Source organism: Glycine max, chromosome 7 (genome assembly GCF_000004515.6).
Source record: "Glycine max cultivar Williams 82 chromosome 7, Glycine_max_v4.0, whole genome shotgun sequence".
NCBI lineage: Eukaryota > Viridiplantae > Streptophyta > Magnoliopsida > Fabales > Fabaceae > Glycine > Glycine max.
The window spans coordinates 18,265,151-18,289,302 of NC_038243.2; the positions used below are offsets into that span (position 1 = coordinate 18,265,151).

At 35.4% G+C, this 24,152-nt stretch overlaps 2 protein-coding genes across 2 annotated transcripts; both read right to left on the reverse strand.

Annotated features, from left to right (window-relative positions):
- Positions 1-119: 119 nt before the first annotated feature.
- Positions 120-11,625, reverse strand: LOC100784981 (phosphoinositide phosphatase SAC8). Its single transcript, XM_006583597.4, has 20 exons — positions 11,278-11,625; positions 10,722-10,796; positions 9,922-10,049; positions 9,738-9,829; positions 9,575-9,632; positions 9,119-9,175; positions 8,909-8,942; positions 8,644-8,724; positions 8,455-8,561; positions 2,889-2,975; positions 2,710-2,787; positions 2,277-2,341; positions 1,996-2,094; positions 1,783-1,882; positions 1,550-1,658; positions 1,398-1,470; positions 1,222-1,315; positions 1,044-1,130; positions 446-512; positions 120-353 (listed from the first exon to the last, which is right to left on the reverse strand). The coding sequence occupies exons 1-20, from the start codon at positions 11,441-11,443 to the stop codon at positions 226-228; spliced, it is 1,785 nt and encodes a 594-aa protein (XP_006583660.1). The 5' UTR covers positions 11,444-11,625; the 3' UTR covers positions 120-225.
- A 1,042-nt stretch (positions 11,626-12,667) lies between these two features.
- On the reverse strand, positions 12,668-21,730 carry LOC100781407 (beta-glucosidase 11). The gene is made up of 13 exons (XM_003530241.5): positions 21,521-21,730; positions 21,321-21,390; positions 21,143-21,198; positions 20,920-20,995; positions 20,654-20,725; positions 20,466-20,553; positions 20,077-20,329; positions 19,779-19,894; positions 14,291-14,511; positions 13,750-13,781; positions 13,562-13,649; positions 13,336-13,426; positions 12,668-13,114 (listed from the first exon to the last, which is right to left on the reverse strand). The coding sequence occupies exons 1-13, from the start codon at positions 21,650-21,652 to the stop codon at positions 12,871-12,873; spliced, it is 1,539 nt and encodes a 512-aa protein (XP_003530289.2). The 5' UTR covers positions 21,653-21,730; the 3' UTR covers positions 12,668-12,870.
- Between the last annotated feature and the right edge of the window lie 2,422 nt (positions 21,731-24,152).

A 24,152-nucleotide genomic window follows, 5' to 3' on the forward strand; every position in this document is an offset into this window, starting at 1 on the left:
ACTTAGACTTCTCTACCCCTTTATTTGTTGATTTTAACCAACAGATGGACAATTCAATAGACAGGTGAGTGGCCATACATGTAATAACTAATATCAAGTTCATAGATAACAACTACCTATCTGAAAACAAAATATTGAACAACATAAGCATCATCATACTTACAATCTCTTGAATGAGATCATACAAATTTTTTGCGTTTGGTTCAAAAGGCTAGTGAATTTGTATCACAAGAGACCACACAAACGGGGTCTTGAGCAGAAATGTCTTCCATTAGCTTTGACAATTGCCATGACACCAGCAGTTATTCCAGCACAGAGTACAGAAGACACATAATGCTGTGTATTTCGGCCCGCTAAAAAATAAACAAGAAAAATAGAAAATTGAGGAAAGAAAAGAAAAGCATCAAGGACCCTTTGTTCAGATAGAAGAAACAAAATTATATACCTTGCTGAAGAGTGAAGGTTGTTGCTGTCAAACCTCCAATTATCAAAGCTGATGCCACAGGCAGGTACTGCATGTTTGCAGTTTTCCACAAAATATGTCAATACCACTGATAATTTGTCTTATAAGCCATTTAAAAAGATTTGGTGTGATGTAATTATCTATGTCCACAATTTAAATTTACATGTGCTGAAACGGCTTGTCAAGAATTTGGTAATTTGTATTCTTCCTGTAGTTAATTACACTGAAGAATGCATAATGCAACAATTTGTATTTATCATAAAATCAGAACTGCTCCTTGGCTAGATGCCTTTTTCAACTAGGTAGAAACAGCTGCGTGGATCAAACAACACCACAATCCATTGAAGTCAACCATGATCTCCAGAAACTAAAACAGCTTCTACATTATTGCATCCCCATCTCTGTTTGGGTACCAGGGGAGATTATTGGACATCCTAGATGACAAGGTCCTTAATCCCACTGGCTCCTTTTTTCCCCAATCAAGTAAAGGTTGGCTCATTTTATTTTTCAATTCATTACAGCTTTCCGGGATTGTGAGGGGTGGTAGAAAATAGAAAGACGAGGCATTGAAGCTACTTACCGTTAGAGGTTCAAAGTTATTCGACCGGAAAGGAGAAGGAACGTTTCTGCTGACATTATAGTGACCACTTATCAAATCCAGGGCATCCTGAAAAAGATATGAAACTTATTAAATACTTTGAGACCAAGTTCCCTTTATTTAAACGAGTGGTAAGAATTATGCACATAAATGAACTTGCCTGCCGAATCCCATCCTGGAAGTTATTCAAGTAATATCGGGAAAGTGCACTCATCCCATCTTTAATCATTCCAGTTATTGTTTGTTTCCCATATCTGCACCATATTTCCAAAACGAACCAGTATCACAGAAGGGAAACATAGCAATATAGGACTTTCAGGACCAAAAATTTCATACCTAACTAAGTCCCCCTTGAGTGCATGAGTTCCAGCATACTCGAGACTTATCTCATCACCTTGGTCTGCCCACACTAAATAAAATAAACAGAGCTCAAATAAGCAGGGCAATAATTCACAAAGAATGGAAGAACTTATATAGAAATTCCATACATATTCTAAATTTTCCATATTCCTCTTCAAACATGGAAATGCACTCAGAGGAAGTCAGCGCTTCAATCCTCTGCAACTGAAGATTTAATGACTTCTGGGCCAGATAACACTAAAAACAACATAAAGATAGTCATGTAACCGGACATATTACACATATCCAAACACGAGGACAATCAGACAAGGATTAAGAAAAGAACAAGTCCAAGCATTCAATTAATCCCTTATCAACAAACCTGAGTAACATTTGTTCGATCAAGGGAATCAATGCAGTTTACTCTGACAAGTCCTCTCTGCTCCTCTAGTATATTTCCTTGTCTATCTATCAAGAAGTATCTGCTCAGCTGAAATAGCAATAATTAAAAATCTGAATTATAGATTTGCCAGTATACCTAGATTGTGGCAACTAGCTATTGCATTTGTATAAATACTTAATTTTTTCCCATTACCTTTGTTTTTCAAAATCCTCCGAGATTTGATCATAGAGGATTTTCAGATTATCAAAGTTTGAGCTCCCACAGTAGTGATGAAAATCAAAAGGCACATATCTGCCATAATCCGTTGTTATAAAAATAAAGTTAAAAGAAAAAGGAAACAATGACACACAATAATCATATTCATATCAAGCACACTGAAACAGCTTAAGCTATAATACAGCCAAGGCAAACTTAATAGTTAATGGATGTAAAATAAGGTTGCAAACAAAAAATATGTTTAAATAAATTATCACCTCACATTTTGCTGATTTTGCATTTCAGCAGCATATGCTGCACTTAATTGACCTTCTTCACCATGCTACAACAGTAAAATTAACAAGAAATTGCTTAAAATAATACACACAAAGTAACAACTAAGAAGCACTTAAAAGGGAACTTAGTAGTGGAGATTGGCTATTATTATATCCTTAAGGACATGCTAACCAAACTCAACCAAACCATAGCCTCAATTTCCCTACGTAAAATTTTGGGGATGAGAAAAGGGATACTGAAAAAGAAAAAATCTTCAAATTTAAAAACCAAACACATTTTTACTCAACCATGAATATCCTTGCCTCCAAAGCATCAAGAAGATGCTATGTATCTCTGGACTCGTGGTAAATCTGAAAAATAAATTTGTGACAAATTCGTTGCTTAAAGTAGAAAGAGAGCAGAAAGAAACCATACTTTATCAGTAAGATCAAGTGCTACTATCTCTCCATATCTTTGCATGAGATCATGGAAATGACGCTCCACAATCTTGGGCTAGAGTAGGAGTGGATGGGGAAAAAAAAAAGAACATGTATTAATGTACATTTCATGATAAAACCATTAAAATGCTGGAAAAATTGAGAATAGAAGTATACTGTTTCCTCATGACTAATAACCCTAAGGTGCGGTTTATAGCTTAGATCAACAATCTGCTCCCACAAAAGGGGAATTGAACCTCGAGCCTGTGAAACAATCAATTGGAGTACAAATCAAAATTTGGGAGACGAAACATTGATATTTGCAGATAAAAGATGTTATATGGTACTAGGATACCAAATTCTCATTAACCTCTCTCTCACCTATAACATCCCATTTTTTTCATAAAATAAATTAAAAATGATTTTATTTAAAAATAAATAGAGTTTTAGAAAAATAATAAGGTTTTTGTAATTAAATAAATAAAAAGAAATATTTTATTAATTAAAATAATAGTTTTGGTGTTTGAATTATAATTCTTCCTTTACGATTATAATTATGATATTGTTGTGTTTGACGGACCAATTGATGTTCTGGTGCGAATTGGTTGATAAAATTGAATGCTTTTGGTGTTTTCGTGTTTTTGGCCTATGATTTTGATTCCTTGATTTTGATATGATTATGTAAAATTATTTGAAGAGTTTTACTTTCCATGTTGTGAGAAATATTTTTTGTTAAATTGTTTGTATTTTGGACAAGATTTACTAGATTAACATTATAAATTGTTATATTGAGATCATGAAATTGTGAGTAAGTGACCAATTGAATATGTGATGAATTGTGAGATACATGTGTATTGAGATGTTGTGTGTATTGAGTTGTGAGCTATGAACCATACAATCACACGACTGTAAGATCCTTTAAGGACGACGAGTTAATGTGCGACGAGCATTGTAATGGGAACCACAGGGGAAACCCAACCAGTTTAATCACTTTGACGCGCGATGAGAAAAAATTATTTTGAGAACAATTGAGGAGTCGTGTGTTTTATACAGTTCAAAGATAAGGTCTGCATACTTTTTCTGGGTTGGACCTGAATCAGGAGGGAGAGGCCCTGACGGACTCTTCGGAGTGTAGGCCTTGGGGGTAAATACACTCGGTTTGAATGTTCCTTGAAGCCTATGCTGATCCCATATGATTGGAGCATTCTCGCAAAACAAAGAGACATTGACTGGTCTCCCTATGATCTTAACTAGGGAGAGTGACTTGACTTATCAATGTGTGTGATCTGTCTTGTCATGTACTTCTGGGCGTCCGACGAGATTTTTCACTGACACGGTACGACATTGCATATAGGATTGAGTCTTAGTATATTTGTTGAGTGATATTGTGTATTAATTGAATTGATTGGTTGAGTGATATTGTGTTTTAATCCTTGAGTACATGAATGATGTGAAAATGTGTGAGACGTGTAGTGTTGTATGTGATGTTACGCGATAAGTGGTGGAATGACGTGAGTTGTGTTAAAGTAAGTTGTATTTCATTTATATGATATGTATATCTTTGTTGTCCCGTTTCTCTCTATAGTTAGGAATGTGATAACTAACTCCCGTGTGTTGTTTGTGTTTGGATCCAGTGATAATTTCAAACTTTTTGTTCGTGAGAGCAAATAGTTAGGTGGATGACTTTAAAGAACCTTGGCTAGAGAACATTGAGACACAACGCTCTCATAGAATGTGGCATTGGGGCATGATGTGCTGAACATGTTATTTTACTTTATTTTATTCTGCTGCTAAACTTGAATTCTTTTTTAAACTTGAACGACCTTGTTTTTTTTTTTTTTGAACGGCCAAAATTATATTAAATATATAATAGAAGATACATAGTACCAGAGGTACTACAAGAAGCCACAGGAGGTAGGATCTCCTGGGACAGAAAAGTAATTAAAATTATCCAACATCCCAACAGAAACAATACAACCCAACCCAACAACACAAACACTACTTAAAAGCCAAAGCCATAGATGAGGACCATTGGTGAAAAGGAACAGTAAAATCCTTTTCCCACCCCCTCATCCAAGACCAAGAGAGGAAAATTGTATTATCCAGCAGCTTCGAGATGACAAAAGGATGATTGTTGAAGATAATGTCATTTCTGAGCTTCCATATTGATGTTGTAGCTGCTATCCACCAAATTTTCCACCTTCTGTTAGTATCCTTCAATCCTGACATGGGAGAGTGCTGGAGGAAATTATCCATAGGCCTACAATGGAGCACTCTAGGTTCCTTAACCCATGAGTGAAATTTTCTCCATAGAGGCATAACTTTATGACACAAGAAGAATAAGTGAGAGGCAGATTCAGCTTTGTTTTGACAAAAGGGGCATAGATCATTTTCAATGGTAACATGCCTCCTAATTAAATTATCCTTAGTGGGCAATCTGTCCCATAGAAGTCTCCAAGCAAAAACTAGGGCTCTAGGAGGGATTTTGATGTTCCATAGGTGCTGGAAACCAAGACACTGATCTTCATCAAGATGTTCAGCTTTGACATGAAGATAGGCAGAATTAGTAGAGAAAATTCCTTTAGGGTCAGCTCCCCACACCCAAGAGTCTTTCAAAGATGCAGATGGACTAATTGCAGCAGTTTGATCAATAAACTCTGAGGCTCTTCCCATTTCATTATCAAACAGATTGCGCCTCCAAGAAAAGCTCCATTCCCACCCAGATTCACAAAAGGATCCCATGCTTGCCACTGTCTGAAGTTTTTGAGATGAGACTTGATATAATTCAGGGAATTTATCTTTTAGCCTTGTCCCTCCTTCCACCCAAGAGTCCTCCCAAAAAAGAATTTGATCACCCCTACCCAGCTTCCAAATGAACTGCTTTGAAACATCTGCCATACTGCTGTGATTAATTGTGGACCTCAAATCAGACCACCAGTATGAGAAGTGTTGCCTTGTGGACCCCTCATCTAAGCCTCTCCATCCCCTGTACTTTGAAATTAAAATTCTATTCCACAGCTGATCTGGGTGCTGAAACATCATCCATTTCCATTTGATTAGGAGAGCTTTGTTGAAAGCTTTAATGTCTTTAACTCCCAATCCTCCCCTTTCTCTAGCAGCACACACTTGACTCCAAGCCACCCAAGCTATCTTCTTCCCTTCTTGGCTACCACCCCAAAGAAAATTTCTTTGAATGGTAGTGAGCTTGTTAATCATTGCTGAAGGGGCCCTGAAAAAAGACATATAAAACAAGGGCAGAGCTGTTAATACAGCATTAGTTAGGGTGATTCTACCAGCCATTGATATACTTCTCTGCCTCCATTTGTTCAATCTAGCCTCGAATTTATTGATAATAGGTTCCCACACCACCTTCCTTCTCGGATTAACACCTATAGGCAGCCCTAGGTAGCAGAAAGGAAGCTGTAGTGGTCCACAGTTCAAGAAATCAGCAGCACATCTGATCCACTGTTCAGACTGACCAATTGCTCTGAGTTGGCTCTTAGCAAAATTGATTCTCAGGCCAGAAGCTATTTCAAAGCTTCTAAGAATAGCCTTGATAACACTAACATTCTCCATAGAAGCTTCCCCAAAGAAGATGGTGTCTTCCGCAAACTGGAGAATATTCACTGGGACCTTGTTCTTCCCTACCATAAAGCTGTGAAATAAGTTTCTAGACACTGCTTCCCTCATCAATCCTGTTAACCCTTCAGCAACCAAGACAAATAACAAAGGGGCCAAGGGATCCCCTTGTCTCAATCCTCTTTGAGGCTTAAATTCTTCAGTTGGGCTTCCATTTACAAGGATGGATATTGAGGCTGATGCAAGGCATCCTTTAACCCAGCCAATCCACTTTTCATGGAACCCCATTCTTCTCATCATATAAAAGAGGAATTGCCAGGACACAGAGTCATAAGCTTTTTCAAAATCCACTTTAAACACCAAGCAAGGTTTCTTTAGCCTCCTAGCCTCCTCAACCACCTCACTAGCAATCAAGACTCCATGTAACAGCTGTCTGCCCTTAACAAATGCTGATTGTCTTTCATTAACAAGGTGATTCAGAACCTTACTTAGCCTATTAGATAGGATTTTAGCAATAATCTTGTATACACATCCTATAAGGGATATGGGTCTGAAGTGACTAATATGTTGAGGATCCCTGAGCTTAGGAATAAGAGCAATGAATGAAGAATTAAGGCCCTTAGGAAAAGCAGCATTCACATGAAATTCTGCTAAAAACCTTAAGAAATCAGGTTTCAACTCATTCCAAAAATGCTTGATAAATCTAAAATTAAGTCCATCTGGCCCTGGGCTTTTGTCATTGCCACAAGCCCACACTACAGAATATATCTCCTCCTCTTTAAATGGCTCAACCATCAAATCTCTCTGGATTGGGTGCAGGACATTAAAAGCAACTCCATCTAAGTTGGGTCTGAGCAGATGAGGTTCAAAAAATCTGCTCTGAAAATGATGCATTACCTCAGCCTTAATCATGTTAGGGTTTTCTACCCAAGAACCATCAATCAACAGTCCCCTCACAACATTTCTCCTTCTGCTGTAATTAATAATTCTGTGAAAATATGAAGTATTGTTGTCTCCCTCTTTAATCCACTTGCTTCTAGATTTCTGTCTTACAAAGGACTCATAGATAGTTGCCTTTTCCCAAAGATCAGCTTGAGTCTTCTTGAGCTCCTGGATTTGCTGATCAGAAGGTTGTGCTGATAGTGAGTTCTCCAGATCATTTAGCTTTTGCTGAATCTGCTTGACTTTGTTACCCAAGTCTCCAAAGTTTTCTTTACTCCAGTTTTTCAATCTTTGCTTGAGGGTCTAAAGTTTGCATTTCAACACATATCCACCCCACCCGGTAGGTTGAGATTCAGACCAGCAATCCCTCACCACCTTGTGATAATCTTTGTTCATTAACCAACCATCATACACCTTAAAAGGCTTAGGGCCCCAATCAATGCATTTAGATTGCATAATGATAGGACAGTGATCAGAATAATTTCTTTCAAGGATAAATTGAGAGCTATCAGGCCACTTAGATAACCATGCATCAGAGTGAGTTGCCACTCTCTTTCTCTGTTTGGATGATGAGTTGGGCTATTTCATCCGATACCCCAGAGAGGAGAATCATGTCATCTCCGAGAAATCTGGTACGAATTGTACCCCAATTCCCAAGCAATACGATCTTCTAGAGTCTCCACTGCCATAACCTCCTTTAACTTCCCCACCCAAGCATCATTACACCAAAGTCCCCTACCTGTGTACAGGGTAAGCATTATAGATGGTATTACAGCTTCGTTGCTCCTCTTATGGCCTAAAAGCTTCCCCATAGTCGTCACTTCCACATACGATCTCCGAAAATGTTTCTGATAAATTTTATTTGGTAACAGTGTAGTGAATGTGAACCTTTTACCCACGTGAATTTGTTTAAGTGATTTGGAAAAAAATGATTTAATAAAATTCCAGATTTTTATATCTTTTTCTTGATTATATGTATGTTGGGGTAGAGGGTATCACACACCCTCCGACTCTCTCTCTCTCTCTCTATATATATATATATATATTCAAAATTTTGAAAGCTAAGAGACTACAACATTCAAAGTCCTTCAGCATGTTTGACTACAGAGCCAATTCTCATCTCAGAAACAGACAAAATGCTAGTGGAAAACATAGCCAACTCTGCAGAGAAACTATAGAAAGGAATTTCTGGAAGTTGATAATAAATAATGTATAATAATACCTGCAAAAATGAGAACTTGAATTCTTCAGTTTCAAGCAACTGTTCAGTTTCAATGAAATTAGCAGAGTCACCTTCAAGGTTAGCTCCTCTTCTCCACATTCTTGTTCCTATGTCAGTATGTTCACATATTATAATGAGCTATTACAGACTTATAACACTTATTATAAGAAGCATTTTTGGGCATCTTACCTAGACGCCGTGTACATCTTCTTGAAAATAAGGTCACTGTAGCATTTGAGTCTTTTAGCTTCAGCTCTGCTACTTGAAAGCTTAAGCCCAGTTAAGGGAGAACAGTAGTGGCTTCTTATAGTGAACACATAGTTCATTTTCATCATTTTTTTGGTATTGACTTTATGTGGAGAGCATATGCACACACACAAAAAAATAAAAAATAAAAAGAAACAGAAGGGGCAGGGACGGGGATGGAGCATAGGTAATTTAGACTTCAGGATATTCCCTTGTACTATGGGCACGATGAATTTGTCAACCTGCCATCATAAAGATAGGTGTTACGAAGACAACCACATGATCATACTAAGAATGAAAAACGAAGTTCATTAAAACTTTGAACCCTTTTTCTTTATAAATAAAATACATCCTTTTATTAGTGAAACTAAAAGCATTTATACTTAAGCAAACTGGAAGAACAGCCAAATATTCTAACCTTCAACTCAATAAGCTCCTCCAAAAGATGTTTGTTCCAGACAAATCGAGGGTCAGCCTGAAATACAAATAGAAAAATGAAACCTAAAGCTTTTATAGAGTTTTTACTGATAATTGCATTAAATGGTGCCGATGGGATCAAGAGGCCTTTATTTGATCTTTACTAATCTAGAATTAAATGCATCAGAGGAATGGTCCAAAAAGGACATAATATAACACATTTCAATAACATTAACTAATCAGTAAAATAATGGATCAAAATGAAGTAGTATAACCAGAATGAAACAAGATATACATGAAAATTAACTGAAACATAAAAAATCATTCAATTATGCATGAACAGAATGTTGGCGAAGGAAAGCTTCACTCTTAATAAAAATATGAAAAAGTAAATTTCAAATCACTTAATGATTTGATGACAATTATTCTCAGAAGATCAAGAATTATGTCAACCAACCTGCTTCCAGATTGGCTTACTTGTCCAGCCTTCTACTAACTTGCTTCTTCTATGCAAGCTGGTGGACACGAATTACATTTTATGAATATCAACCCTGGAACGGTATCAATATGATATGAATAAGATCATAATAAACCAGAAAATTCAAGTCTGTGGTTCTTACTTTAATGTAATATCTGTTTCATATGAATAGTACAAGCCTGGCATTGACTCCACTACTTTTAATAGGGTCAGGAAGAAAGTCTCATCCTTTTTCTGCAGAAAGATAGTACACATAAGATGTACTAAATGTGGATCACATGCATTTTAATGATGTCTGAATGAATTCTGACTATATAAGTCCTTACTTCTTGAGCAGTTGAAAACCTCAAAGCTTCATTACATGCAAGTAATCTCATGGACATCAAGCGATATACTGGAAAGCCAAGGAAACTTCCAACTTCCTTCCGAGAAGTTATTACAATAGCATAAGTTCCTACATCCATGCACATAATGTTGAGCCTTAACGAGTATAAAGGAAGTTATGTTGTTAGACTTGGTAACCTTCAGAAAAAAGTTTGTGTTCATCTCAATCATTTAGCTTGCTCAACTTCTTTTTGCTAAAGCAGATGCAGTGAACATGATTTACTTGAGAAAAAGGCTAAATATTAGACATACATCCTTAACAAGAAAGGTGAAAGAACAACAATTGCACGATCAATCAGAGCCTACATTTAGCAAAAAACTATGGCTATATATTATGTACAATATTGAAGTGCAAACAGGATTAGATTTACTTCTTCCCTGGCCAACAAAAACCTTAACCAAATAAAGATCCTCAAGAAGGACTAGGACAGGATTAAATGTTAATACCATCCAATCTAGCATGTTCACATCCAAAGGTACAAATGAGTCATTGTGAAAATAAATGCAAATACAATTATGCTTAAAAATTTGACACAATAACCCTGCAAACGCACGTAAAAGACAAAAGTGTTCTCCAATTCAAAATAACCATTTTTTTTGGTCGGCCCAATTCAAAATAACCATGTTTTGCAAGAAGTTTATGGTAGTGCCATTGTGCAGTAAAATTTATCGCAAAACTGTGGCAGGCTCCTGGACAGTTTTATTATATAAGTAGTAGACAGCTCAAGATAAGCATAACTACCTACAACCAATCTTATGGTTCCCACCACACCATAAATTGTAGATGTCCTCAATGGACTTCCAGAGAATGTGTCACCTGCAAAGAACAAGAAAAATCATAAAAATAGAAATAATTACAACAAAATGGTCAATATCAAATACGTTTTTATAATTGCTTAATTAGCAATCAACCATACATGGAACTGAAACTAAATAACCAAGTAAGATCCAACCAAACCTCAACAGGTAAGAAACAATAACCTTTGACTAAAACCATTTCATAAATGTGTAAATGGACATATTCAGTATATAATACTACACACGATCTTGCCAAAAGCAACATCCACAAAGACACCAAATATACTTCATATCCACAATTAAACGATCTATTCTTAAAATTCCAAGACCCCCAATTTTTTTTGTTTTTCAACTTAGAAAATAAATGAACTTTTCAACTTATTTTCTCTGATCAACACAACAACAACAACAATAAGTAACAAACTTCACAGAACATTTCCTGCATTTTCTATGCAACCAATCAAGAAATTTTGAAGCTTCGATTCAGAAAAGAAGATTACCATCATCATCAAATACATTGATGCTGCCATCAAGACGGTTAATCCAGAAGCCATGGTTGGGGGATTGATGAGATTTGATCACGAACTTGTCCTGAAACTCGAGCAGTTCCAGCTCATCGTAAAGCTTGAATCTTTCGGGTGAACTCGAAGGGGGTTCAATGTCCATTGTCAAATAATTGCAGAAACAAGACAACCCCAGAAGCAATTTAACAAGACAGCACTATTAAGACAGTTTTTTTGTCACAATGATGAGAAAGTCACAAGGAACAAACAACCCCTTCCTCTTCAACAACCAAGCACAAATTTGATGACTTTTTGCAGTATATTACCATCATACCCTCCCTAATATTCGTAAACCAAATCATCCACCAAGTGACGTGTTTGATTTAGTTTATTGAGAAATATAATAATGCATTGCCCACTGCATCTGCATGAATCAATTGACGCTTAAGTTGTTTAAGGTTAACAAGAAATATCGTTTTGATTTCTGGTTATATAAAAATACAAATAAATGAAAGAAAATTTTTATTGGTCTATAATAATTTTATCTGCCAACAAAATTGTCTCTTACAAAATACATTTATAATTAATCACGAAATGAAAAATTAACATACCAGAACAATTATACTTGACAACTATGCTAGAATTTTAATATATATGACACATATTTTCTTTATTTTAATTGTTTTGGTAGTTTCATGTATAGTTTAAATAATTTTGGCATTAGGAAAAGGATAGGACTATATGATAGCAGTGATGTCTAATTCAACCTATGGAATGTTCCATGTTCCCTTCCCTGTTATAATCGCTGTTAGAATTTAACGAAATTGGTGAATGTCTTTTTTTTCTTTCAAGCGATGTCCCGTTAATAAATAGATTTGTTTAAGTTTATTGCAGAGTGAATTAATTAAGCTTAGTCGCGTTTCTTATGTAAGAAGCGATTGTTTATGAAAAAAGTTAATATATTCTTAAAAAATAATAATTTAATGGTGAAATAAAATGAAGTATAAATAAAAAAACTTAAATACTTTTTTAATCCTTATAATTTAATTTTTTTTCTTTTTTACTTTCAAATTATATTTATTTTATTTTTTGTCTAGATAACTATTTAAAAAGTACCTTCTCAAGCACCCACTGTTTGTGAGCATCATGTAAATTTCAATCTAAATCCTCGTTAAATAAGACTTGTATTATACATGATTTATTCTTGTTTCTTTTTTACATTTCTGAAGCATAAAGAGATTGACAGTTTTTCTTATCTTATAATATGTCTTCTACAAATCTAAACTTTTTTTGAAAAAATATAAAGATAAATTCTCTTCCACCCACGTATGGGACCCGTCACCCGTGTGTGCAAGTGCCACAAGTAGTCTCATTTTCAATCATGAAATACTCCACAACTATGTTTCTATAGTATGATAGGAAGTTACATTGTTCAAAATCTAAGAGTTTCATATGATTTTGACATCATAAACCAATGCTCTCTTATTCATTCCCGTGGTACCAAAAAGTTGCAAATTGTTGACAACCCCCGAAAAAAAAAAAAAAAAGAAAGTCCTGAATTTTAACTTGTCCTGATTACTTTTTGTAGCGTTATGCAGTGAGGTATTGTGAAAGCACATTTGCATTTTTCTCAATTTCCTTGGAGATCTTTGGGTCAATAGGCTTCCTTTTCAGAAAATTTGAATACCATTCAGCAGAAACCTTAGGTATCCTCCTTAAGCTCGGATCATTCATATCTACGTAATATAGGCCAAAACTTGATTCATATCCAGTTAGCAACTCGAGTACATCCAAGAAGGACCATACAAAATAACCTTTTACATTTAATCCACTCCTGTCGATGTATAAAAAATAAAGGATAAGAATAAACAATAATCAGCTTTCATGAAACAATTGACAATCATTTTAAATAAGAGAAAATAAACAATGCACTAATAGTGCAAATTAATTTTTCACTGTCATCCAAGCAAAAATCATCCTATATAATAAATTTGTTAACTTTTACAATAATTTTTCAACTTTATCACATGAAAATGAAAATCAGAGTAGAAGTACCTTAGTCCATCAGCCAAGCTTCCTATGTATTCATGCAAGTATTTCACCCTCGGCCAGTCATCTAATGAAGAATTGTGAGGTGTTTGTTGGCCTGCAAAGCTAAAATGACTTAGCATACAACCAGATAATAGGCCAGGTAAATATGTTGAAAAAAAGAAACATGGAACTTTGGAATGATGATTCGAAGGTAGATACAAAGATGTTATGAATTGGAAAATCGACATACCGTTTTCGTGTATGTAAATTGGAATGTCTCCATAAGAATTCTTTAGTGAATCTAACGCCGCTAGGAAAATCTTGGGAGTAATTGGAACCTAAACCAACCAGCAGGTTAGCGGAAATTATTGATGCTCCATCTTTAAAAGAGTAAATAAATACATAGAGAGGATTGGCACCATGTTCCTGCTATGTTACCTCATCTGTAGATGTGCCATTTGGAAAAAATCCTACAACCAGAAAGAACATTTAATTAGCTGTTTCAGTTCCACAAAATTAGAGGAAGGTGGATGACACCACAGACTGATTTCACCTACTGGATTTTACTAATTAGCAATTAAACAAGTCCTTAGCAATGACAGGATAAAATAATAAATTTATATTTATGTTTGAGAAAAGATTGCACCCAGAAGAAATTCCATCAGGGTGTGTCAGTGGAGCCACAGAAGCTTTATAAAAAAGTTATATCAAATGTCACAATGGGTGATTGAGAATTAGGTTTTCTGTCCCAAAGAATTTGAAAATTTAATCATTTAACAAAAAAAAAGGCTCAGTTGCTGAAAAAATAAAATAGGATGTAAATAAGTCTAATTCCATTCACAAGAGGTATCTTAATTCATAAAGATAAGGATAAGACCTCACACAATAAAGAAACATTTATATATAAGTAACTTGTTAAGCCTTGATATAGAATTGGTTATGCAATAAAAATAGGTCAGGGAAACAGCTTATGATATACTATCAATTTCCACCGATATATCTGCTATGTAATCTCTATTCTCCTTCTGCAGGCGGCTAGGACTGTTCTTAACAATAAGTGAGTAGTAAAAGTTTATTCCCAGGAAATCAATTGAGCCCTTGACCAGATTTGATTCCTTTTGAGTGAAGAAAGGAAGCCTTGATCCAGCTTTCTTTTTCATTATATCAGGGTAACCTCCAAATATAAAGGGATTCATAAACCTGCAATAACAAATCATAGACAAAAGTTTACTGTAGCAACTAATGTATAATCGAAAGCTATGACATTTTACTTGTTTCATAATTGAGGCCATGGGCAGTTTGTAAACATCTTTGTTCCGGAGGACAATACCTCGGATGCGGTGAGCCTAACGATGTAGAGCACTTGAGGTCATAAACAAAAATTAATCTTAAAGGACTTGCAAGGTAAAGTGATGTGTGTATTGTCGGTTGAAGATTAATCTAAAAAAGTGTAGATATATGATTGGTGGTCCATTATCTAGAGAGTTCTACACCTATGGAGATGTTGTAGTGTGTAGAAATTTCTTGATGAATGTAGAAAAATATCTTATTATCTAAAGTCATAGAAGCATCTAAAACATTATAGAGATGAATGGTAGATGATAGATGAGTCTAGAAGACTCTAGGACTAAGTAGTATAGAAATGTGTAGAAATCACCTATATAAAGGCATAAGTTGTAACAAACCATGCAATATAAGTCAAGAAGCTAATAAGCACAATTCAAGTTAAGGTGTCAATTTTTTGAAAACTCATCCTCTTCCTACTCCCATCATTTCTATCATACATTTCTACCATATCCTTCCATAAAAAAAAGGCATAACCACGTCCCATATCCTAACATTATCATCAGAGAGCAGTGTTGATCCTATGGCCTTTGCTACATCACCTAGCCCACCAACCTTCAACTATAACCAAACCTTAGTTGTCATATTTAATGGGGAAGCATATGATTATTGGGGCATCCAAATGAAAACTCTATTCATCTCACAAGACTTGTGGGATGTTATAGAGAATGACTATCCAATCCCAGAAAGCCAAGAAGAATTGGCTACGTGGACAACAACAAAGCAAAAGGAGTACAAGCAAAACAAGCAACATGATGCTAAGGCTCTGCTATTCATCCAACAAGGAGTTAGTAGAGAGATCTTTCCAAGAATCATGCAAGCAAAAAATGCAAAGGAGGCGTGGGAGAATCTGAAAAATGAATTTAAAGACACAGACAAGGTAATTTCTATTAAACTTCAATCTTTGTGGAAGGATTTTGATACATTAATAATGCGGGAAGATGAATCTATACAATCTTTCTTCTCTCGTGTCTCTAATATCTTCAATCAAATTAGAAGTTATGGGGACACGATTGAAGAAAAGAAAATAATACTAAAAATATTAAGAAGTCTTCCCGTAAAATGATCATATTGTGGCTGCCATAGAAGAATTAAAAGATTTATCTAAACTCACTCTAGTAGAATTAATGGGCTCTTTAGAAGCTCATGAAGCTAGAATGAAAAGATTTGAGCAGCCACTAGAGCAAACATTCCAATCTAAAATTAATATCTCTAAAAATGATGGAGATAAGAAAAATAACCACGATAAATTTCCTCAAAAAAGAGGAGGAGCATTTACTAATCGTGGTAAAAGGAGCGGAAAGCAATGGAGTAATAATGCTTCAAGCTCCTATTGCAAATTATGCAAGAAAAATAATCAGGATACAAATGATTGTCGGTACAAATGCAAAAAGTGCAAAAGGCACCTACACTACGAAAAAGATTATTTTTACCGACAAAAAGAAGAAGCAAATTTTCTAGAAAATAAAGAATCCCTTGATCATACTTTGTACTCCGCTTTATCTTCTCAAGAATCAAGGGATGTATGGTATGTTGATAGTGGTTGTTCAAACCACATGACAAAAAACAAAAGTTGCTTTGTGCAACTAGATGAGACAATAAAATCCATAGTTACACTTGGTGATGGAAATGTTCAAACAGTTGAAGGAAAAAACACCATTGCTGTTAAAACTCAAAATGGTAGCCAAAAATATATCCATGATGTTTTTTATGTGCCAGGTCTTACTCAAAATCTTCTAAGTGTTGGTTAACTTATTCATAAAAATTATAAAGTCATCTTTGATGATGATAAATGTAATATCATTGATAAAAGAAAGGGCCAAATTATTTCTATCAAAATGGCTCCTAATAAAGTATTTCCTCTATTTATGCCATTTGGGCAAAACAATGCATTGAAATGTGAGAATATGGATGAGTCCATGCTGTGGCACTTGAGGTATGGTCATCTAAACTTTAATGGCCTCAAATTATTAAAACAAAAAAAATATGGTGGTTGAACTTCCTTTAATTTCATCTAACCTTAAAGTTTGTGAAGGCTTCATTTATGGCAAGATGCACAGGTTTCCATTTCCAAAAACATCTTGGAGAGCTAAAGCTCCACTTCCATTGGTGCATGTTGATATCTGGGGACCATCAAGTACCCCCAGCTTTGGTGGAAGAAGATATTTTCTCCTCTTCGTTGATGACTACACTCGAATGATGTGGGTGTACTTCATCCAACAAAAATCCGATGCATTCTCTTGCTTCAAGGAGTTCAAGGCCCTAGTGGAAAAGCAAAGTGGGCATTCCCTCAAAATCTTGAGAACAGATTGCAGGGAAGAATTCAATGGGCACATATTCATCAATTTTTGCTATGATCATGGCATCAAGAAGGAGCTGACTGTTCGTCACACTCCACAACATAATGGTGTCGCTAAAAGGAAAAATAGAACCATTGTGGAAATGGCTCGATCGATGCTACATCACAAGAACCTGCCAGAGAATCTATGGGAAGAAGTTGTTAGCACAACAGTATACATCCTCAACCGTTCTCCAACTAAAGCAGTCTTAAATATGACGCCATATGAAGCATGGTTCAACAGAAAACCAACAGTTGATCATTTTAAAGTTTTTGGATGTGTTGCTTATTCGCACATTCCAAAGGAGAACCGAGAAAAGCTCGATGAAAAGGGAGAAAAGTGCATCTTTGTCAGCTATAGTGACCAATCTAAAGGTTACTGATTATTCAAAGCAGTTGATCATTTCAAGAGATGTCATCTTTGATGAAGGAGCAAGCTGGCAATGGAGTACTGAAGTCAATGAGATGCAAGAAGTAACCAATCCAAGCCCGTGCGCACTGCCACCATCACCAACACAACATGACCAACAACACCAGCAAGAAGAAGTAGAAAAAGTCTCACAACAACAACTTCGAAGATCAGGAAAGCCACACAAACCGAATCCAAAGTACGCAAATGTTGGATTTTTTGCCTGTGAACCTCAAAAGTTTGAGGAAGCATCGAAATAAGAAGTTTGGAGAAAAGCCATGGACGAGGAAATCAAAATGATAGAGAAAAATCATACATGGGAGCTCATGCAAAAACCAGAAGACAAGGAGATCATTGACCTGAAATGGGTTTACAAAATTAAATATAATGAGGATGGAACAATCCAGAAACACAAAGCACGACTTGTCGCTAAAGGCTATTCACAACTGGCAGGAGTTGATTTCAACGAGACATTTGCTCCCGTTGTGCGCATGGAAACAATCAGAACTGTACTAGCCTTAACTGCACAATTGAAGCTACAAGTCTACCAGCTAGATGTAAAATCAGCTTTCTTGAATGGAGAGATTGAAGAAGAAGTCTACGTGGAGCAACCACAAGGATACAAAGTTCAAGGAGAAGAAGACAAAGTATATCGCTTGAAAAAGGCACTTTATGGTCTCAGACAAGCTCCCCGAGCATGGAACGACAAAATAGACAAATACCTCGTCAAGCATAGATTCCTCAAAAGTCCAAGTGAGCCGTCACTATATGTGAAGATGCAAGGTAATCATTTCTTGATTTTGTGCCTATACATAGATGATTTAATCTACACCGGCAACAACTCACAGATGATGGAAGAATTCAAAAAGGCTATGATGCAAGAGTATGAAATGATCGATCTTGGACTCATGAGATATTTTCTCGACATGCAAGTCAAGCAAAGACCTGGACAAATATTTATCTTGCAAGAAAGATATGCGGATGACTTACTGAAGAAGTTCAACATGCAAGATTGCAAACCACTTGCCACACCTACGGCGATGAACGAGAAGCTTTCAAAAGATGATGGGCAAAACAAAGTTGATGCAACAGTTTATAGAAGCCTAGTCGGTTCGCTAATCTACTTAACCAACTCAAGGCCAGACATCGTACATGCAGTTAGCATCGTGTCTAGATTCATGAGTAACCCAAGCAAAGCACACTTTGCAGCAGCCAAGAGAATCCTAAAATATGTCAAAGGCACAAAGGATTTTGGCATTTTGTACGAGGTAGATAGAGACTTTAACTTGACAGGTTATATAGATAGCGACTGGGCAGGAAGCACAGATGATAGAAAAAGCACAAGTGGATATGTGTTTCTTCTAGGCAACAAAGCAATATCATGGGCATCAAAGAAGCAAACGACAATTGCTCTATCATCAACAAAAGTAGAATACATGGCTACAACAAGTGCTGCGTGTGAAGCGACATGACTCAGAAAAATTCTGCAAGACCTACAACAAGACTCCAAGACTCCAACAGTTATTCATTGTGATAATATGTCAGCTATTGCAATGACTAAGAATCCAGTATTCCATAGCTGTACAAAGCACATTGAGATTAGAAACCACTTCATCAGAGAGCTCGTGGAACGTGGAGAAATCAAAATGGAGTTCTGCAAGACTGAAGAATAATTAGCATGCATCTTCACCAAGCCAATTGCAACAGAGATGTTCATCAAATTCAGAGACATGCTTGGAGTTCAAGACTTTTCTAGATTAAGGGGGAGTGTTGAAGATTAATCTAGAAAAGTGTAGATGTATAATTGGTGGTCCATTATCTAGAGAGTTCTACACCTATAGAGATGTTGTAATGTGTAGAAATTTCTTGATGGATGTAGAAAAATATCTTATTATCTAAAGTCATAGAAGCACCTAGAATATTATAGAGATGGATGGTAGATGATAGATGAGTCTAGAAGACTCTAGGACTAAGTAGTATAGAAGTGTGTAGAAATCACCTATATAACCTATGTAAAGGCATAAGTTGTAGCAAACCATGTAATGTAAGTCAAGAAGCTAATAAGCACAATTCAAGTTAAGGTGTCAATTTTCTGAAAACTCATCTTCTTCCTACTCCCATCATTTCTATCATACATTTCTACCATATCCTTCCATAAAAAAAAGGCATAACCACGTTCTATATCCTAACATTGTCATGCTTTAATCTTAAAGGACTCTTATATGAAGGGACACTTGGAGGTATAAAAATCTTGTTTCTTAACTTAAAAATGTATTTAGTTTTTCAACAGTTGGTTGATCCTTTGCAATCCCAAGATGCAAATTTGTTAAGTCAACAAGCATTAGAAAGAGATACCATGACTAGATTGTTACGTACCACCCCATAGTGAAATCTTGGAACCTTTCAGTGGCCCTTACATCTTCAGTAGAATTTGTTCGTGGAAGAAGACCAAAAAGCAGAAGATTAAACCCAATTAAGCCATGCTGCATGGCCTGCACCCAAAAAAAATTGTTTTCTTAATAAATTAAATGATTATTATTGCCATTTCAAAATGACATCATCATGATGATCACCTTTAATGCTATCTTATTCCTGCCTGATTATTGTTCAAAATGCGAAAAGAAGGCCTAATGAATGACATAGTAGTGTGGTGCATCTGTTAGATAATTTATACCTGATATTTCTTCCTATACAACCTAGCAGCTGAAGCATGTGCTAACAACATATGATGTGCTACCAAATATGGCTCAGTTGAGGAATTTCCTCTAGAACAGTTAGCTACAGAGGGAGAACACCGATTAGGTGCAAACTCTCCTAGATCATAGCCTTCCATTGCAAATATATTGGCTTCATTCGCCGTAGTCCAATACTGAACTCTGTCACCAAATTCTCTAAAGCACACATCCGCATATGTTGTGAAGTCTCTCCTACAAGCATACATATATAAATATGCTAATAAAATACTACAATAGTTAAACATTATTTTCAATTTTATTCCAGATGTATTTGGCATGATCTTTATCTAGGTAGGACAATTAGAGATTCGAAGTTCGGGAACCATACACAATTCTTCGACTAACCCATCCTCCATATTCATCTTCAAGTGTTTGTGGTAGGTCCCAATGATGTAATGTAACATGTGGTTGAATTCCTACAAGATGAGGAAACAACAAAAATAAAAATATGTCAGCATCTAACTTGGAAGAACCTCTCGTAGGTGTTAATCAAACTTTATTAATTTTCACAAGAACCATGGCTTATGAGTTCATTGATGAGGTTGTTGTAATACTGTACCCCCTTTTGATTCACTTGTCCTCTTCCATCTGGTAATACAAGGCAACAACATAGTCAGAACAGCATGAAAATAACAGTTTGATCTGGGCAACTATGTTCAATTGGAGTAAGAGATTCATTGTGCCTAAATCAAACCAAGTGTGTATGTCTAATACATATAAATTTTGAAATTATTTTTGACATTTATTTAAGAATCTCCCTAACAACATTTTGGTGATCTCACCTGGAATAAGCCTTGACCATGATATGGAAAATCTATAGGCCTCTAAGCCCATGTTGACCATGAGCTGAACATCTTCCTGCAGGAAATCAAGGTCTGACATTTGCTCAGAACAAACTGCAAAGTCTTTTTAGGGGAACAACATCCAATTTAAAGCCAATGGTATATCAGATGCATCTTGTGTGCATGCATTTATATATACCACAATAGTGTCACAATCACAGACCTTATATTTGTGATATTGATCACATGCAACATCTCCATCACCTTCATACATATTCCCTGAATATATATTTTGGAAATCAATAATTCTTTTAACAAAATAATAACATTAATTAAACCCTTAAAAAAAACTAGATACAAAAAAATGAAATATTATTATAAAGTTGACTACAGGATAGTACCATTTCCAGCATGGGCAAAAGTATCCCATATGCTTGGCTTCCTGCCATCCTCATTTGCTGCTCCTTCAACCTTTCACATCACCCCATTTCCATTATACATATAATATATATGGATTAAGACTTAATCAGAATCAGAAACAAAAGTGTGTGTGTGTGCGTGTGTGTGTGTGAGAGAGAGAGAAAGAGAAAGAGAGAAGAACCTGGTAAGCTGAACTTGATGCACCAAACACAAAGTCAGGAGGGAACTCATCTCTGCTCAATGCATGAGCACTAGGGTGCACTATCACCAATACTAATTTTATGACTGCAAATACTTTCAACATCAAACGCATTGTTTCTGCTTTGTGCTGTGTTCTGTTTTCTGACAATCAAATTCTACAATGTTTATGCTTCTTTGGTCAACGCTACTTTATTTATCGAGTAAACAACTATTTTAGTCTCCTAAAGTATATAGCGCTGTCATGTTAATAAAAAAATCAGAAAATTTCAAATAAGTTCCTGAAAATATAATTTTTCAATTACATTGGTCCAAAATTAATAAAAAAATACGACCTAAGTAATAATATTAACATATACTTAGAATCAAAATGACAGAAAATGATTAAGTTTAAAGACTTAAACGAAACAACTGTACTGTAAACAAGAGAAACTTATTTTGAATTTTTTATATTTTTTTTAATTTCAAGACTAATTAAATGAATCAACAGTAAACACGAGAAAGTTACTTATTTTTTTATTTATTTCAAGACAAATATCACGTTATACTTTCAGATACTAATGATGGTTTATATTCTTATTTATTCTATGACCCTTAAAACTGCATGTGATATGATCTTGTTCCACATGCACCTAAGATTCCATGGAAGAATATTAAATTTTAACTACAGCACACGGATCCTCTTCAGCTCCTTTCCATCCAGCATAGAACTCAATTACTGTTGAGAATTGAGAAGTTCAATTGACTATACATGTTTGTACAAGTATTGGAACTGTACTGCACTATACTGTTATTCGTATTTTTAAATTGGAATGAGCCAATTTGTTTTCCCTTAATAATTTGCAAACCTATATAATATTTTTTGTAAAGCAGAATAAGCCACTTTGAAGCACATTATAAATGTTTTTAGTTATTGATGTAAAGCACTAATTTTATCAATGTTTAATTTTTTGTAAAGTATATATGTACGGGTGTTTGAAGGTTATAACATCTCATTTTTCGTAAAATAAATTAAAAATAATTTTTATTTAAAAATAAATAATTTTTTAAAAAAATAATGAGGTTTTTATAATTAAATAAATAAGAAGAAATAATTTTATTAATTAAAATAATGGTTTAAAGGAAAATAAAAAGAATATTTTATTTATTTATTTGATAGGAAAATAGAGACATATTAGGTCAGTTTTCAAACCGACGTCTTTATGCTTTTTTTTCCTCTCAATTTCGTTTTCCCTTCCTTCTCCAAACCCGTCTATTTCTCTCGCATACACCCAAACCTGTCTAAGTAAAACGACTATCCTAGACTCATTAACCATTGGATCGTTGGGAAATTTGAGCACCATGTTTGAAACATATTTTCGCACATACTCACCGTTGAGGAATTTGAAATAAGTCTTTGGTGAGGGGAATGTCCCTCGCACATAGCTTTTTGTTTTTCCCGCAGACACTCAAACCTATCTCGGTAAAATTATGATCTCATAATCGTTAACCATTGGATTGTCGTGAAATTTGGACACCAGGTTCGAAATGCATTTCCGCACATCTCCATCATTGGAATTTGCCACGTAATGTTTGTGGAGGGAGAAATTATCATCACACGTAGACAGTGAACTAGAGGTTCCAATCCCTTCTTCTCTCGAACGCTTGGAAACCCTAACAGAGCAAGCAGATGAAAAGTTTGAGAAATTTCAGGGAACTACTAGAGATGCCGCTATCACTGCCAGAATACATATGTGAGCCCGCTTAGAGGTAAGGGATAAGTTTATCGCAATTGGGGTTAGAATGAACATGTGTAAGGATCGTTAGAGAACCAAATTGAGGTTTATTTTGGTATGTTTATTATATTAAAATTCTTCCTATATGATTGTGTGAAATTATTTGAGGGGTTTTACTCCCCATGTTGTGAGAAGCATTTTTGTTTAAATTGTTTATACTTTGGACAAGATTTGCTAGATTGACATGATATATTATTATATTGATATTATGAAATTGTGATTCAATTTGTGAGTAAGTAACAAATTGAACCTGTGATGAATTGTGAGTTACATGTGTATTGAGATGTTGTATGTACTGAGTTATGAGCTATGAACTGTGCAATCACACAATTGTAAAATTCTTTAAGGGCAACGAGTTTTTGTGCGACGAGTATTGTGATGGAATCCACTGTGCGAACCCGACGAATTGAATCACTTTGAGGCATGACGAGTTAAAATGATTTTGAAAACAATTGAGTAGTTATGTGTATTACTTTGGGATAACATGTTACTTTGGGATTATACCATTGTGATTGAGACTGAGTGTATGTGATAAATTGAATATGTATTGACTTGTAATATATATGTCCATTGAGGTGTTGTGTGCATTGAGTTGTGAGCTATGAATCGTACAATCACACGACTATAAAACCCTTTAAGGACGACGAGTTAATGTACGACGAATATTGTGATGGGAACCACTGTGGGGACCCGACGAGTTTAATCACAAGCATGATGAGATAAAATTATTTTGAGAATAATTGAGGAGTCATATGTTTTGTACAATTCATAGATAGAGTCTGTGTGCTAAACTGTTTTATGGGTTGGACCTAAATCAGGAGGGAGAGGCCCTGACAGACT

Coding starts and splice junctions, on each gene's coding strand:
- LOC100781407 (XM_003530241.5), bottom strand. CDS start 21,652: ATGCGTTTGATGTTGAAAGTATTTGCAGTCATAAAATTAGTATTGGTG. Junction 20,996..21,142: donor ATCAATATCACAAATATAAG/GTCTGTGATTGT, acceptor GATTTCCTGCAG/GAAGATGTTCAGCTCATGGT. Junction 13,427..13,561: donor AATTTACATACACGAAAACG/GTATGTCGATTT, acceptor TTAGCTTTGCAG/GCCAACAAACACCTCACAAT.
- LOC100784981 (XM_006583597.4), bottom strand. CDS start 11,443: ATGGACATTGAACCCCCTTCGAGTTCACCCGAAAGATTCAAGCTTTAC. Junction 9,830..9,921: donor GGTTTTCAACTGCTCAAGAA/GTAAGGACTTAT, acceptor ATCTTTCTGCAG/AAAAAGGATGAGACTTTCTT. Junction 513..1,043: donor ATAACTTTGAACCTCTAACG/GTAAGTAGCTTC, acceptor GCAAACATGCAG/TACCTGCCTGTGGCATCAGC.